At 43.9% G+C, this 12535-nt stretch overlaps 1 protein-coding gene across 1 annotated transcript in view; it reads right to left on the minus strand.

The window, feature by feature from the left end:
• Fyn (FYN proto-oncogene, Src family tyrosine kinase) overlaps window positions 1-12535 on the minus strand; it is a 215799-nt gene that overhangs the window by 29149 nt on the left and 174115 nt on the right. Inside the window, exons 8-13 of the mRNA XM_023722326.1 lie at window positions 12456-12530; window positions 11407-11556; window positions 8616-8780; window positions 5329-5508; window positions 3756-3832; window positions 3508-3661 (exon numbers count right to left, since the gene is read on the minus strand). Of these exons, the coding sequence (XP_023578094.1) occupies window positions 3508-3661; window positions 3756-3832; window positions 5329-5508; window positions 8616-8780; window positions 11407-11556; window positions 12456-12530 (801 nt within the window). The remainder of the gene's footprint in view (window positions 1-3507; window positions 3662-3755; window positions 3833-5328; window positions 5509-8615; window positions 8781-11406; window positions 11557-12455; window positions 12531-12535) is intronic.

The raw sequence follows: 12535 nt of genomic DNA on the forward strand, positions 1-12535 counted from the left end.
TTTTTTTTTTAATTTTTTTTGAGACATGGTCTCAAATTATGTTGCCTACACTGGCCTAGTGCTCCTGAGCTCGAACAATCTACTCATGCAGCCTACCTAATAGCTACAACTCAGCAATAGGGCACCATACCTGGCCTTGGCTTCTCTCTAGCAGCAGCTCTTAGCAAAGTTCCTTTCACAGGCAAGGCACTCTAATAACTTATATTATAAGCATTATTTTGAGTCCTGAATGGGCAAAATTCAGCAAAAATTTTATGACAAGAATTTTTTGCTCTAATTTAGTGAGATATCCAGGTAATAGAAAACGAACAATCTCAAATCATTTCTAGTGCCTGCTAGAATGCTGCCAGTGGAGGACGAGCCCCATAGGCACAGGGTCAGGTCTCAACCTCTTCCCTGACACAGGGCTTCTGCTCACAGTCCAGGAAAAGGCAGGGTGTGGCAGGAGGAAAGGACACATGTGCCACACAGCTCTAAATCCTAACCATGCTTCTGTCATGTGCCATCATACCTCAGCACTCAGATGGGGTGACAGACATTTCACTGCACTCTGAGATGAGAAACTCACAACTGTTTTGCAAACAACTGTCATTTACGGTCCTAAAATATCTCTGTTTGGCACAAGATTCTGAACACTGCCTACACTCCAGTAATCAAGATGGGGCATGGCTGTGGCCTGCGGGTAACATAAAACCCGACTTGCAAATATTAGGCACATGGACCAGCTGTCTGGAGGAGTCGGTTAATCCCCAGCAAACCTCAGCACGCAGCGCACACACCATCTGCAGAATATACCAGCAGGCACACGCTAGGTCCTTTCTGCTTCCCGAGAGATGGGCCAAGGTGGGTCCTTGGGAGGAATTTTGTAAGCAGCTCAGTTTTCCTTGGACTGTAAAATGAAAGTTTTTCAAAACGCCTCACACATGCACATTAGATGGTGCTTCTTAAAACTCTCCCACAGGGCTGGAGAGATGGCTCAGTGGTCTAAAGCACCTATTTGGAACAAGCTTGGAAAAGCCCAGGGACCGCAGTTCGATCCCCAGCACCACATGCCAGCCAGCCGTGCCCCCTGGTGGGCTGAGCTGGTCACACACACACACACACACACACACACACACACACACTAAATAAATGTTAAAAAAAAAAAAAAAAAAAAACTCTCCCACAAAAGAGAAAAAGGGACTTATGACCAATACTCTCCTTTTTACTTTCTCTTCTTTTGGTCAGTGTCTTGATGAGGGGCAGCGAGCATAGCTTAAGAAGGTGAATGAGTTAAGCAATTATACAAAATTGGATTCAAGTTCTGACCTCCCTTTTCCTACTGTGTGACTCTGTACAAGTGCCTTGACCCCTCTGAGGCTTTTCCTGTTGTTTTCCTGCCCATACACCTCGGCCCCTCTTGCAGGCTGGGTACCTGGAGGTATTTCACACATGGCCCTGCCCTTCCTTTTCCTCTGCCATAGGACAGTGCTTCTTTTATTTTCCCCAAATCTTGAGGCTCCACAGGTTTTGTCCCCACCCCCCAATCCTTCAGGTCATTTATTTCTCCTTACTTATGTCCTTCCAGTATTTGGCACATGTTTGAAGGTGTTTGGGAAAGGAAAGAAAGAAGAACAAACATTCTAACAGGGAAGGCCGGGATCTTCTGGGAAATTAAGTAAAGGGAAAGTAGAAGGACGGGTAGGGGGCTGACCCTGGGATAGAGTTCAGAGAGCTTCTCGGCCTAACGGCATGAGGGTAGAAGTGGGGAAAGTCACCAGAAAGACCCTCAGGACAGACAGTGTGGGCGGAGTTGGGGACTACCTCCAGGGGCACAGGCCTGGGAAGTGCTGCCCCTAGGGAATGAGGTGTGAGCTGAATCCCACCCCTGGCTCCTGGGTCCCACAACCCTCCTGTTTATCAGTGGCTCAAGGGCACTAACTACAAACTCCAGAGTTTGAAAGAAGAACTGCACCCTTGGCACTGAGACTTACACACACAGAAGAAAGCTTATCTGATCTCATTCCAGTCCTTCCTAAGAGGAATTTTCAAGTCTCAGAGTGGTGTCAGCTGGCTCTCTTTCCAGGTCTACAGGGTCACACAGGGCAGGGCTCTGTCTGTGGTCTCCGGGATGGCTCGGCTCACCTCACCTCGCAGTCAGAAGCACTCTCCCCTCTGCCCTGCTGTGCCAATCAGGGCTGCTGGGTGCCTTTGATTAGATTCAGCAGCCATCTGGATCTGCGTGCGTGTGCTCGCTGCTCGGGCATTTGGCTCTGGGACAAGCGCTGCCACGTGTCTGGGAAATTCAAATAGCTGAGCTGTCTGACCAACATGTAATCAAGCATTTGGCTGCTATCGGTAGGTAGCAGCCAGGGTCTTGGCTTAACATTTTTCCTCATCACTTGAGATAGCTGAGAATGTTTCTATTCTCAGAGTCTAATAAAAGGAAGAGAGAATTGGCATGAAATGAAGAATCAAAAGGAACAGAGAAGAATTCTAGAGGTGGCCATTATGAAATGCCATAGAAAGGACCACCCTGTCCTGTATTCCAGCCACTGGTCAGCTTTGCTTGGAATGTGTGACTTCACTTAACAACAGCAACAAAGGCTACTCCCTTTCCCAGTTCCTGGCCGTAGAATTGATGCAGGAGCCTACACTTATTTGAAGACTTCCTAGTTCATTCCATAGTCTCCTAGGGGCTGATTTGTGAAGGGCCAGGAAGACAGAAGACACCCCTGGGAACTCCTCCCTAGCACCTGGCATTCTCTCGGTACCTCAGCACTGCAGTGGCTGCTGGCTTGGGCTGTTCCAATTCTATGTGTTTTTCTAGAGGCAGACAGAGCTGGCTGAGGGACTTGTTTCCATCCACAGTCCCTTCAGACTTTCTTTCCACCCTTCTCCCACCTTGGACTCATGGCAGTTCATGAAAGGGCTCCTCTGACCTTTGTTTGGCTGGCTTGGCAGGAGGCCCAGAAGCTGGCTAGAAAGTGAGGTCAGGGTTAATCTCAGTGTGTCCCTGGGCCCCTGGCTCTGTCGCTGTCACTAGGCCTGAGGCATCACATGACCTGCTGATTTTCCTAAACCCTACCTGTGCCTTTGTAAAGACTCCTTTATCAACTTCTCCATTTCAAGTATGCCTCCTATTTGCTTCTGGGAATTTGACTGAGCAACAAGCTTGAACTTGGCTTATCCCATGGCTTTCCATAACCCTTTCGTGTAGAAGCAGAGCATCCTGGCCTGGATGTTGTGAGGAGGGCAGCATAAGCAGAAGGATCTTAGGAGTAGACCCTGCTCACTGAAACACAGTAAATATATATCATCCATGTATTGATGCACTATGTACTCTGCGGTCTTCCACCCGCAGAGCTATCAAACTCCTGCCAGATCAAAGAGAAGAAAGAAAAGCCAGCAGAAGAATGGCGTCCCAGGTGTTTTCTATAGGAAGGGAAAGGAAGGGGCAAGGGCCATGTAGGAAGCTGCCGCATCTGCAAAGATGTAATCACAAGTCACCATCCCTCAGGTGCCCACCTTGTCTCGCTGTGTATTCATTGTCCTCAATTAGCCGGGCCAATCCAAAGTCAGCGATCTTGCAGATCAGTCCATTGCCCACTAGAATGTTTGCTGATCGCAGATCTCTGTGGATATAATTCATGCGCTCAATGTAAGCCATTCCTGCAGCGACCTGTGGAAACCAGGGGAGAGGTACATCCATTACACCAGGACCTGATACGCTGTGATGTCGCTGTAGTGTGGCATGTCAGGCACCCCGGGCCTACCTGTGCTGCCATATCCACAAGATTTGGTAATTTCAGAGCTCTTCCTTCACCATCTTTTAAGAAATCAAGTAAACTTCCTGTGAACAAAACACAAAAGCATTTCATTTCACTTTAAAGTTAAAAATCCCCAATAGAGGAGTATTTGGTTTTCATATTATAAGTAAAAGATTATTGAATGCAATAATACTATCAATAAAAGGGGGATTTATATAGGAAGCTAGGGCAAAAAAAAAAATCTATGCACAAGGCCAGCTTTACCTTTTCAAAATACATAGTACTGATTTCATTTCTGAGGATAACAAAAAAGTCTGATAAAAGAAGAAATGAAACTTAATATCCTTTATCTCACAAGGAACATGTGGGGATCTATACCCCTTGAAACTCATCCCCCAGTCCATTCTGCACAAAGGAAATGACATGGGGAAAATTCAGCCCAGTTGAATGGCCCAAAAGTGTGGTCCTGGGGCTGGAGCAACAGTACCAGCAGCCTTGCTGGAAATGCACAATCTCAAGTACCACCCAGGTCTACTGAGTCAGAAACTCGAGGTTGGGCTCAGAAGGCTGTTTTAAGAAGCCTCCAGGTGGTTCTTGTACAATGTAAGTTTGAGAATGATTGCCCTAGCTTGTGTACAGATTTTAAGTCAAGAAAGGGATACCTGAGAAATACTTGAGAGGCAGAGAGCTCCCCCTCGTTAGATCACGGCTGGCCAAGCCTTAAATCAAACATGTGAAACAAAGCAGCTGGCCTCAGAGCCTGCGCTGCAAGGCAGCCCAAGGAGGATCTGAGCAAGCACCCAGACAGGAATAATCACTTGCAAAAGCTGGAGGCTCATGATGGCCATCAGTGATTGTTAATGCTTTAATCATAAAGTTATTTACAAAATAACCCTGGATACAAAGGACAATCTGCCAGAAAAAAAATTCCATTTATATTTTAAAATAAAGTACATGGCAAAGAAAAACACACTGCTGTCTTCTGATGTACAATGCATTGCCTTTTAAGGCTGTTTCTTGTTTTGTTCATCTGTTTTTCCAAAACAAAGTGATCTCTGGCCTTATCCCCAACAATGTTGGTTTGATTATAAACACACACACACACACACACACACACACACAGAAGAAAATGCATGTCTTTTCTTTATCTGATATTTAAGAAGAGAGCTAAGAAAAAAACAAAGATGTTGAAATGATGGAGACTAAACTTAGTCGAGAAATCAGTGCCTGATATTGTTTAGCCTTACAAAAAAGGAAATTTAACAGAAGTTGCTGCATTCCAAGTCAAAGCCTCTATAGCATGTCTAATACTAAAATGAATGCTTTAATTATAGAGAGAAACTTGAATTCCTGATGTGTGTAACATGCAACCAATGGCCTGCACTTCACAAAGACAGGGGTAAACTCAAGGCTGGACTCCTTTAAAAGCACTTTCATTAATGAGCATAAGCTGATGCCTCCTGATGGGAACACTGGACACCTGCAGAAACTCGGGACCAGCGCGAGCAGGCAGCTAAGTTTGCCTGAATTGGGCCTTGGAAGTCAGTGTGGGGTGGAGATGGCAGAAGCTTTGCCCCACCTTTGTTCATATACTCGGTGACAATGTAGATGGGCTCTTCAGACACCACCGCGTACAGCTGGACCAACTTGTCATGCTTCAACTTCTTCATGATCTGTGCCTCCTCGAGGAATGATTCCGGGGACATTGTGCCTGGCTTAAGAGTCTTTATGGCTACTTTTGTGTTTCCATTCCAGGTACCTACAAATACCCCACAACATTAAGTCAAACCAAAGCTCCTTAAAAAAAGTTTTAGGCTAATAGCTATGTACACTAATAGCTAAAGCTAGATTTTAAGTTTTAAAAACCTAACATGGTTTTTATGAACAGAAACAGTCAACTGCAAGGACTCTGTAGAGGTACTGCAATAGGAAACATGAATTCAGTCATGGCTAGGGCTGTATTATTTACTATTTTCAATTTTTATCTGTCTGTCTGAGCCAGCTTACAAATTTATATCAAAAGTACTGGACCCCTTGTTTAACAGTGAAACAAGGCTTAGAACAGTCCTGAGAGTGCGACAGCCAGTCCTTGGGTCATGGAGTGAGCACGGAAGAAGTTACACTAAGTTCCATTTCATGGGCTGCACCATTTGAAGGACATTATGGGGCACCTGAGGATGCTTGGAAACTGACTAGGTCTTAAGTGCTCGCAGTGGACGAGCTACTCGACTGAGTCCTTGAGCAGTTGAGCTAAGCATGAGGTAAGTACTAGCAAGGGCTCCCAGCCTCCTTGCTGGCACTTCCCCTGGGCAAGGCACATCCCTCAGGTTTCCTCATGGTCAGCTACCACAAGAGCAACCCTTCTATCAGGTGGGCTGGGAAAATTAAACAGCAGGTGGGAGAAACAGAAATGTTTAGATTTCCCAGGTTAAAATAGCTAGTTGATCCAAAGGCAAGGGCCAGTTCATGGTCATAGTCAGTTATATCATCTGTAAAATACAGGAATGGGATTGGATTATCTGTTTAATCTCTTTTAGTTTCCAAATTCAAACCAAACCAAACCAAACCAAATTCTGTGTTTTGTGTGCATTCTATTGTTAGTTGTGATGCTGATGATAGTTTTATTATCTGTTTTATTTTTTGAGACAGGGTCTTGCTATGCAGTTCAGGCTGCCCGCAAACTCATAGTAATCCTCCTGCCTCAGCCTCTCAGGTGCTACAATTACAAGCATGCAGCGCCTTACCTGGCTCTGAAAGATAATTTTATCGAGAAAAGAAAAAGTTGATATTTTCTATTTAATAGAGAAGACTAGTGTAAATTAAAATCCATTTTTATATTTAATCTACGACTTTAGGACGTAGGGATTACATAAATCAGAGCAATTTTTATTACCCTGTTAAAATGTGGTTCCTATAACTACTTGCAACCTACGAGAAGATAAACTACGGAAGGAGGAGGGCCTTAAAGGAGTCTGTGTTAATGTCATGAAATATCCATCTCTCTGAGTTGGGGAAGTCTGACAGTGTGCAGTACTTTGTGGCTGAAATCTTGGCCACCTCCAAATGTAAGTCCTGTGAGATCTTCCTCTCAAATAGCGATCGGGGTGATGAGGCAGGCACCCTTACTGATTCCAGTGGTGTGTCCTTTTACATTCCACGGGACATAAGTCTTAGGGGTCTGGGTAACGATTTATAATCGATAATTAAAAAAGTTTGAAAATAAATTTTCTCATTGGACTCAATTCTTCCTGCCTATGTGAGTGATTTGATTAAAATCCTTAAATTCACATTTTCAATTACGAATTGGGTGAATAATGGGGAAGAAAATACAAATATTTCTTACAGTACTTCAAATGAAGTCTAAAGGAGGAGAATAATCTTAATTGCTTTTTTTGTGGAACTGGGGATTGAACTCAGGCCCTTGCGTTTGCCCAGGAAGCACTTATTCCACTGAGCCATCTCCCCGGCCCCTTAATTGCTTACTATAACAGAGAATGCATGCATGTATATGTGTCTCTCAGTGTGTATAAGTCTGCTGTCTATTAATGTATGTATCTATCTGTCTATCACTCTCTGTAAATACATCTGTATAGCACTTACTACTCACCAACCCCCCTTTGGCCTGAACATCTCTACAGGTGCCTATCTATTTTGTTTTTAACAGACTCTAAAGAACAGAGATTCCATAAGTTTTAATACTGTTTTATTGACAAATGTTTTTCGGGTGGAGCCTAATTTCACTGATCATCTCTAAGCAAAGCTGCAAATGACCCACCGTGGTTATAAAAGCAATCCTGAGGGACTGCCTACTATCTATAAGGGACTTTAACATATTGTTCCACATAATCCTCAAAACAATCCTATGAAGCAGGTAGCACTTCAATTTTACAGATGAGAGAACTGAGGCTCAAAGATATTAAATAAATCCCTTATTAATGATTAATCAGCTTATAAGGTTTCAACCAGGCCCAGTGAGGAAACAACCCATGGTCTTTATTGCTACCCACATACAGTGTCTTACCTTCCCATTTCTTAGGACAATACCACATTCATAGCATGTTGGGTTCGAACAGGTGCTTAATTAAGCACAGGTGCCAAGCAGGTGCTTAATTAAGCACATTGCATAGGACAGCTGAGCACAGCCAGGTATCACCATATCCTGAAGATCTGGATGGCGCGTGGCCACCTCGTTATCCAGGTTAAGTGTCCTTATCCCAATACCTATGTGTATTTGTTTTGATTGAAATTGTCCTTGTAATTGGCTTTGAGATGCAGCCGAAGCAAAATGTGCCCTCTGCCTTACCAAGCCACACGTCAGCGAAACACCCCTGCCCCAACTTCTTCTCCAGAAACAACGAGTCACGTGCAACTTCCCAAGCATCCTTAGCCAATCCAGAAGTTTGTGGGGCACAACTCGATGAAATCACAGTTAAGTTAAAACACAAACCATCAGCTTTCTCTACAGGAAAGGGAATTAATAAAGAAAACACAGTCCTTATAATCCATAATCATGCATGCACTAGGAAAGATGGAAGGTGACTTGCCCTACTGGGCGACCTTCAACAAATATGAGCTGTTGGAAACAGAGGCAGGATGTGTTACGGAGGACGGAACACACCTCCTACCATTTATTGGATCACCAACTGAGGCTCATGAAACAGCACCATCACCTGGGTGTTCTGCCAATCTTGTCTCTTTTTTTTATCTACAAATTGTAGAATTTTGCAATAGAAGTCATTATTCCCCATTTGGAGTAATCTAAACTCTCTCTGGGGACACAAAGGCTTTATTTTCACCTTCCATCTTTGATGTTTGGGATTCCCAAACCAGGAAGCTAATAATAAGAATAAATGAGTTTCAGCATACCCATCCATACTTCCCCAAACTGCCCATTTCCCAGTCTCTTGATCAACTGCAGGGATTCTCGAGGGATTTCCCAGACATCTTTGGTTTTGACAGACAGATCGGTAAGCCTTGGCATCCCTTTGTGACAGGGGACTACTAGGCGGCAGCAGAGACCCGCGGCTCTCTCTGATGGAGCGGGGCAGCAGCAGGAGAGGAGAGAAGAGCAGAATACATGTAACAACAACACGTACAGGTACAAACCCACGCCCCACAGTGCACGGGGCACACAGACAACTATGCACGCCCAGATTAGATGCCGCATGGTGACACACATCCACTGGAAGCAGGACAGAGGGCATTTCAGTTAGGACTGCCCCATGTCACCAGGCGTGATATGGTCTACACACAGATACAGACACAGCATGTTTTGGTTTCTGGTTTCATTAAGTAAGAAAACAGTTTTCAGCTCAAGGTGCTAAAGACGTGTTCTGGAACCCTAACGTTGACCTTGATGATTTAAAAAAGTACATTTTGGCTAAAGCACGTCTACAGGACTGTCCTTCTCCCCCTCTAGTATCTGATTTCCTAGGGACTCGGGGATCTCTCTGGTATGAGTATGTTTAAAGCTACAACTTGAATGCAAGATTTTTTAATAAAACATTGGACTTTTATGAACAAATAAGACAATATTATAGTAAGGGAAAAGATGTCACATTTGTCTGAATATTTCTTTGGCACTCTGATTCTATCCTACCAGTCAGATATGCTTGCATTTCTTCTTTGAGATTTTCCATTAAAAAAAACAAAAACCCTCCCAATAGTCCCCTATGTGTAATTTAGCAGTCTGGATTGAAAGGAGAAAGAATGGAAACTAACATTTGCAGAAACTTGGTAATGTTGAAGAAGGAAAACAGTAGTTATCACTCAAGAGGTTCCAGGGGGGTTACTCCTCCCTTCTTTCTTTTCTAAAAGAGCACACCTTCTAGGATATAGCCATGGTAGGGAAATTGGATATATGTCAAGTTAAAAATCAGGAGAATTATTCACTTTTGAAACTCTACTCATCTTGAGCAGCTGTCTGTCCCGTCCCTCTCTTACACCTTCCTCTCATCTTCAAATAAATTTTCTTTTATTTAAAAAAAAATCAGGTGAGAAGAGTTAATGAAGAAGAACTCAGAGCGCCACCAAGTAGCATCAAGCTGCCTGCAGAGAGCCCTCTCTCCCTGGAAAGCTTGGATCCAGGCAAAGGCAGCGCGACACTGCGGCCTCCTCTCTGGGAACTGACCGTAACTCACTTTTTCTTTCTTTTTTTTGTCTGATGGAATCAGGTTCCAAGAGGCTTAGGCAGGAAATTATTTATGTGTCAATATTTCAAAGGCATTTTATGTGCAACAGAGAAAGAGGGAAGAAGAAAGCCAACAGCAAAACAAATCTAACTTGGTTTTTATTAAGAGGGTCTTTCTCCCCTGAGATTAAAAAAATGTCTCTTGCTCTTCATATTCCACCTCTCCTTCCAGCTTTACGATGTGAGTCAGCTGCCCTTTCCAACACAGTATTTTCAAATGATCCAAACCCTGGAGATCCTGCTGATGTGTGGCTGGAATGAAATACACTTCAGCTTTTGAAAAAGCCTTAAAACATGCAGACATTTTGAGTATGTCACTTAAGCTTAGGGAGATATTCTGCATTGTTTCTCTCAAATATTTCAATAGAATCACATAAAACAAGATAGCCAGTGTCTGAACCAACCAGTGCCAAGTACATTAATGTTTTCAATTGCTCATTAATGATCAGGATCATATACAGACAGTTCTTACAATTGCTTTCAAAAGATTATTTTCTACGCTAAAAACCCTTCCACACATATTTTTCAATGAATGTGCAGAGCAACAGCAGAAAGCGACACTATTCTGGACTTGTGCCATTGTTGTGAGAACAATGCCAAATATACGGGTCACACGAGAACCTCCTGGGCGTCATGTGATACAGACCTACATCTGTACATGTATATTCATAGTTGTATCCACAGCTGTATATGTATTGTTTGCCATCCAAGGAAAGAAAGCAAGCAATTTAATAATTTTACTCTAAAAAAATGTACAAGTCACACACCTATCTCACCTAATCTTTCTCCCCCCCAGGAATAACAAAATAAGTGTGACACGTGGGTGTCAGGACAGGAGTAGGCTACTTTTAAAAAGGCTAACACCTAGTTGCAATACATGAAAAAGCCGTGGGTCACACAAGTCCTGGTCTAGTTAGGAAATGGAAACTGGGGGGAAGCAGAGCTTGATAAATGGGTCGCTGGTTCTCCTTGTCACCAGCAGGAAATGTGTATTTTCTATCCTGGAGCAGAACTGAGTGTGAAGTGACAGCACGAACCAGCGTTCCAGAGCAGGGCCGCTCCCTGGAGGAGGCCCCAGGAAGTGCACGCCCAGCAGCCCTGTCTTCTGCCCTTTGCAGGAAGTGGAGTGGCAAAAGTCACTTGAGAAGATTTGAGGAAGGAGATGAAAATGAACAACTTTATAAAGATTTAAACCTACTGCTTTCTATTTAGAGGACCACAATAACACAGAATCTTCTTACAAACATGGAGCTCATGACAACTGACACAAACAATAATAGCACCACTCAATCATGCCCCCCTCAGGGGCTGGCAAGACAAGGCAAAACAGAAGAGAACAGAACAACATTACTAGACTTCATGCATATCTGTTATACCTCCCTCCCTTCCCCTTCCCTTTTGGAGCTCTATGTCTAACCAGCCCTCCACTATTTAAGCCGACTAATATGTAGTCAGAGTTAAGGTTACCTGAGTAATGCTGTACAAGCTGCTGAAGTGTTTCAAACTGGGCCCGGGTGGTGATGTAGTATCCACCATTGTCGAGTTTGCGAATTTTATAATGTTTGACATGGTCTCCTTTCATATCATCCCAATCACGGATAGAAAGTGAATAGGCACCTAATAAATATGCAAAGCATTAGCAGCACCTATTATTTTGAGTATTATTTTGTTTTTTGACTATTCCGATTAATAATAATCATGGACTCTTTTTGTCTCTGTCTCTCTCTCTCTCTCTCTCTCTCTCTCTCTCTCTCACACACACACACACCAAACACACACTCCACTGCTGGTTTTTTTTTTTTTTAAGCAATGAAATAATTTTGCTCTTGAGACTGGAAGCTTCCCAGCTATTTTTTTTAACATCCTCTCCTCGGTGCACTTGTGTTCCCTAATATAGCACAGGCCCAATTCCTGCAGGGGAAGATCAGGAGGAACCTTGGATCCTGGTTGGGTGCCTCCCTGGGGTCCTCTTCCTGGGGGGCCAGGGGGAGACAAGGCTGGCAGCCTGTACAAAGGAAATCCATGGGCAAGATCCAGAGTGAGCTTCAAAGTTCTGCTGTGTAATACTGTACAGGCATCAGCAATGTCTACCACTCACTATTCCCCCTTGACCTGTCTCTTCTTATGGACTTTAATGAGTTCTTAAATAACACAAAGGAAGAACAAAAGTCCTCAGTTACTAAAAACAAAAGGAAAACAAAAACAACCCATATGAAGTGTCCGAGGAATGAAGAGTTTAATTCTAAAGGACATCTGAAACTCCGAGATGCGCACATCGGGCACAAGGGGCTGCCCTGAGTCCAGCGCAGGAAGAAACCTCAGCATGGAGTCTCTGCGGTTGGGCGCTGTGCACGGTCCAGAATCTCCAGTGGAAGCTACAAGCAGAACTCCACTCACAGGGCCGGGAGGAGACGTGCCATTTTAAAAATCCATGTACATTAGAGGTAAGCCTTTCATCCCCTCTGACTAATCCAAGATCTGAATGACAAGCCAACTTCTTCAACTCCTTATCATACCTTTGGTGGTTTCGCTCTCGCGGATAAGAAAGGTACCTCTTGGGTTTCCAAAGGACAGAAGCTGTCGCTCGGCATCTTTG

Source organism: Octodon degus, unplaced genomic scaffold (genome assembly GCF_000260255.1).
Source record: "Octodon degus isolate 3935 unplaced genomic scaffold, OctDeg1.0 scaffold00090, whole genome shotgun sequence".
In the NCBI taxonomy this organism is placed as follows: domain Eukaryota; kingdom Metazoa; phylum Chordata; class Mammalia; order Rodentia; family Octodontidae; genus Octodon; species Octodon degus.